General features: G+C 48.3%; 1 protein-coding gene across 19 annotated transcripts in view; it reads left to right on the plus strand.

Moving 5' to 3' along the window:
* Window positions 1-5,000, plus strand: part of tcf4 (transcription factor 4) — a 417,619-nt gene that overhangs the window by 325,807 nt on the left and 86,812 nt on the right. For all 19 annotated transcript variants that reach the window (XR_006079479.1, XR_006079480.1, XM_042302739.1 and 16 more), the window contains 2 exons: window positions 4,236-4,306; window positions 4,647-4,725. Coding sequence is in view for 17 of the 19 variants with exons in the window: in XM_042302739.1 (XP_042158673.1) it covers window positions 4,236-4,306; window positions 4,647-4,725 (150 nt within the window). In the remaining 2 variants the exon portion in view is untranslated. The remainder of the gene's footprint in view (window positions 1-4,235; window positions 4,307-4,646; window positions 4,726-5,000) is intronic.

Here is a 5,000-nt window from a genome sequence, read left to right on the forward strand (position 1 = left end):
GCGGGCCGGGTGCAGTGCACGCTGACGAGGTCGCTAGGTGTACGGTGTATCCTCCAACACGTTGGTGCGACCGGCTTCCGGGTTGGATGTGTGTTGTGTCAAGAAGCAGTGCGGCTTGGCAGGTTCGTGTTTTGAAGGACGCATGGCTCTTGACCTTCGCCTCTCCCGAGTCCGTAGGGGAGTTGCAGCAATAAGACAGTAGACCCTACCAATTGGGGAGAAAAATATATATATATTTTTAAATATCAACCTAACATAATTTTTGGGACGTTTATCACTTATGTAACTATGGCGATCTTCAACAGCTGTTTTTTCGTACATCTTTCTAACAGTTTCTCTGATGCAGTGGTTCCCAAAAGTTTTATAGTCCCGTAGCCCCTAACCCTTCAAACATTCTACGTGGTTTCAAAGGGCATCAGTGTCTTAACAGCGCGATTTGCCAAGGTAGGATACTCTGAGCTCAGCCCAATCCAGAAATCTGGCAGTGGCTTCTGATTAAATTACATTTTCAAAGAACCGCTTGTTGCAATTTCGATGAGACTCTCTTGTTCAGATATGGGTAAGTGGACTGGAGGCAGAGCATGAAAGGGATCACGAATCTAGTTGTTTGTGTCATGCGCTTCGGGAAAGTACCTGTGTAATTGTACACCGGACTCACTCAGGTGCTTTGCAATATCACATTTGACATTGTCCGTAAGCTTGAGTTCATTTGCACACAAAAAATCATACAGTGATGGAAAGCCCTGTGTGTTGTCCTTGTTAATGCAGACAGAGAAGAGCTCCAACTTCTTAATCATAGTCTCAATTTTGTCCCGCACATTGAATATAGTTGCGGAGAGTCCCTGTAATCCTAGATTCAGTTCATTCAGGCGAGAAAAAACATCACCCAGACAGGCCAGTCCTGTGAGAACCTCGGCATCGTACCAGCGGACAGACAAGTGAAAATGAAGGTCAGAAATGTTTAAGCTCGTCTCTCAATTAAAAACAACCTGTCAATACTTTGTCCCTTGATAACCAGCGTACTTCAGTATGTTGTAAAAGCGTTACGTGGTCGCTGCCCATATCATTGCATAGTGCAGAAAATACATGAGTTCAGGGGCTTTTTGCTTTAACAAAGTTAACAATTTTCAATGTAGTGTCCAAAACGTCATTCAAGCTGTCAGGCATTCCCTTGGCAGCAAGAGCCTCTCGGTGGATGCTGCAGTCTACCCAAGAGCCTCCCGGTGGATGCTGCAGTGTACCCAAGAGCCTCTCTGTGGATGCTGCAGTGCTGCAGTGTACCCAAGAGCCTCTCGGTGGATGCTGCAGTGACCCAAGAGAGCCTCTCGGTGGATGCTGCAGTGTACCCAAGAGCCTCTCGGTGGATGCTGCAGTGTACCCAAGAGCCTCTCGGTGGATGCTGCAGTGTACCCAAGAGCCTCTCGGTGGATGCTGCAGTGTACCCAAGAGCCTCTCGGTGGATGCTGCAGTGTACCCAAGAGCCCCCAAGAGCTGCAGTGTACCCAAGAGCCTCTCGGTGGATGCTGTGGATGCTGCAGTGTACCCAAGAGCCTCTCGGTGGATGCTGCAGTGTACCCAAGAGCCTCTCTGTGGATGCTGCAGTGTACCCAAGAGCCTCTCTGTGGATGCTGCAGTGTACCTCTCTGTGGATGCTGCAGTGTACCCAAGAGCCTCTCGGTGGATGCTGCAGTGTACCCAAGAGCCTCTCGGTGGATGCCAGTCAAGAGCCTCTCGGTGGATGCTGCAGTGACCCAAGAGCCTCTCTGTGGATGCTGCAGTGTACCCAAGAGCCTCTCGGTGGATGCTGCAGTGAGCCTACTGCCAAGAGCCTCTCGGTGCTGCAGTGTGAGCCTCTCGGTGGATGCTGCAGTGTACCCAAGAGCCTCTCGGTGGATGCTGCAGTGTACCCAAGAGCCTCTAGGTGGATGCTAGTGTACCCAAGAGCCTCTCGGTGGATGCTGCAGTGTACCCAAGAGCCTCTCGGTGGATGCTGCAGTGTACCCAAGAGCCTCTAGGTGGATGCTGTAGTGTACCCAAGAGCCTCTAGGTGGATGCTGTAGTGTACCCAAGAGCCTCTCTAGGTGGATGCTGCAGTGTACCCAAGAGCCTCTCGGTGGATGCTGCAGTGTACCCAAGAGCCTCCCGGTGGATGCTGCAGTGTACCCAAGAGCCTCTCGGTGGATGCTGCAGTGACCCAAGAGCCTCTCGGTGGATGCTGCAGTGTACCCAAGAGCCTCTCGGTGGATGCTGCAGTGACCCAAGAGCCTCTCGGTGGATGCTGCAGTGTACCCAAGAGCCTCTCGGTGGATGCTGCAGTGTACCCAAGAGCCTCTCGGTGGATGCTGTAGTGTACCCAAGTGGCGTCGGGAGCAACTGCCTGCACGTGCGTTACCACTCCACGATGTCTCCCTGTCATGGTTTTTGCTCCATCAGTACAGATACCAACATGAGCATCAGCTACGTTTGGATCCATACGGACCCGTTAGTGGAATTCCCGCGAAAGAGTAACGGTTAATGTGATTGGATGTTCATTATTTGACTACCTGTATTTGACACTGTGTTGTTATTTTGGCTGAACACTAGATGGTTTCGTTGTATTTTCGGCAGTGAAACGAGGCTACTCAGGCGAGGTGAAAAACTCACCCAAGTGTATAATGGGTAAACTTACCATTCCACAGGATCTCTCATACAAACACATGCTACATGCTACATGCGTATTCAGATCATGTTTATAATTTGGGAAAGATGTGATTGGGTAATAAATTGACAGTGTGTGAGAGTGACGTGGGCGGTCCTCTGAGCGCTGCTTTACTCACTTCCTGCCCAGACACTCGCCTGTCACTACATGCACACACACACACACACACACACACACACACACACACACACACACACACACCGGTCATGGAGCTGTGGTTAATGTTGTTGGAAGGCTTGGCCTGTGGACGTGACAGCTGGACCTGGGGGTGGGTTGAATAGAGAGATGGAGGGATGAATAGAGAGTTGGAGGGATGAATAGAGAGGTGGATGGATGAATAGAAAGATGGATGGATGAATAGAGAGGTGGATGGATGAATAGAGAGATGGATGGATGAATGAATAGAGGGATGGATGGATTAATGAATAGAGGGATGGATGGATGGATGAATAGAGGGATGGATGGATGAATAGAGGGATGGATGGATGAGTAGAGGGATGGATGAATGAATAGAGGGATGGATGGATGATGGAATAGAGGGATGGATGGATGAATAGAGGGATGGATGGATGAATAGAGGGATGGATGGATGAATAGAGGGATGGATGGATGAATAGAGAGTTGGATGGATGAATAGAGAGATGGATTGATGAATAGAGAGTTGGAGGGATGAATAGAGAGGTGGATGGATGAATGAATAGAGGGATGGATGGATGAATAGAGGGATGGATGGATGAATAGAGGGATGGATGGATGAATAGAGAGTTGGATGGATGAATAGAGAGATGGATTGATGAATAGAGAGTTGGAGGGATGAATAGAGAGATGGATGGATGAATAGAGGGATGGATGGATGAATAGAGGGATGGATGAATGAATAGAGGGATGTATGGATGGAGGAATGAATAGAGGGATGGATGGATGGATGAATAGAGGGATGGATGGATGAATAGAGGGATGGATGGATGGATGAATAGAGGGATGGATGGATGGATGAATAGAGGGATGGATGGATGGATGGATGAATAGAGGGATGGATGGATGAATATAGGGATGGATGGATGAATAGATAGATGGATGAATGAATAGAGGGATGGATGGATGAATAGAGGGATGGATGAATGAATAGAGGGATGTATGGATGGAGGAATGAATAGAGGGATGGATGGATGGATGGATTGATGAATGAATAGAGGGATGGATGGATGAATAGAGGGATGGATGGATGGATGAATAGAGGGATGGATGAATGAATAGAGAGATGGAGGGATGGATGAATGAATAGAGGGATGGATGGATGTATGAATAAATAGAGGGATGGAGGGATGGTGGAATATAAAGGGGGATGCATTATTGGAAGGAATACCATCCTTATTTACATAATCCCACTTCCCTTCCCTCTGTGTGTGTGTGTGTGTGTGGGTGTGTGTGTCTGTGTGTGTGTGTGTATGTGTGTGTGTGTGTGTGTGTGTGTGTGTGTGTGTGTGTGTGTGTGTGTGTGTGTGTGTGTGTGTGTGTGTGTGTGTGTGTGTGACAGCTAACCGGGCGCAGAGCGGGGCACCGACCAGCTCTCAGACAGGAGATGCCCTGGGGAAGGCTCTTGCTTCGGTGAGTAGAGAACACACACCTCAACCTACACCCCTAGTCAATACACACACACACCTCAACCTACACCCCTAGTCAATACACACACACACCTAACCTCACCCCTAGTCAATACACACACACACACACACATCTCAACCTACACCCCAAGGCCAATAAACACACATACACACCTCAACCTACACCCCTAGCCAATACACAAACACACACACACACACCTCAACCTACACCCTAGCCAATACACACACACACACATACACACATACACACACACACACACACCAAAAATACACACATATCCATGTATTGACTGTCTGCCTGTGATTTGATTGGTTGTTTTCAGATCTACTCTCCAGACCACACAAACAACAGTTTCTCGTCCAACCCGTCGACCCCCGTCGGCTCTCCCCCCTCACTCACAGGTACATCTCAGTTTAAACCTCCCCTTTATCCGTAGATTAGAACACATTCATCTGGCTCATTTAAGGTGAACCACCAGGAAGTGAACCATTTTTAACTGTAATTAGAGCCCCAAGTGTCAATCAATGTCTATGATTCACAGCGTAAACACTTTAAATCAGGAAGGAATTAATTAATTAAATAGACTACAACACAGCCTGGTACAGTCTCACAGGGTAGTGTTTAAGACTACAACACAGCCTGGTACAGTCTCACAGGGTAGTGTTTAAGACTACAA

Source organism: Oncorhynchus tshawytscha, linkage group LG20, assembly GCF_018296145.1.
Source record: "Oncorhynchus tshawytscha isolate Ot180627B linkage group LG20, Otsh_v2.0, whole genome shotgun sequence".
Taxonomy (NCBI): domain Eukaryota; kingdom Metazoa; phylum Chordata; class Actinopteri; order Salmoniformes; family Salmonidae; genus Oncorhynchus; species Oncorhynchus tshawytscha.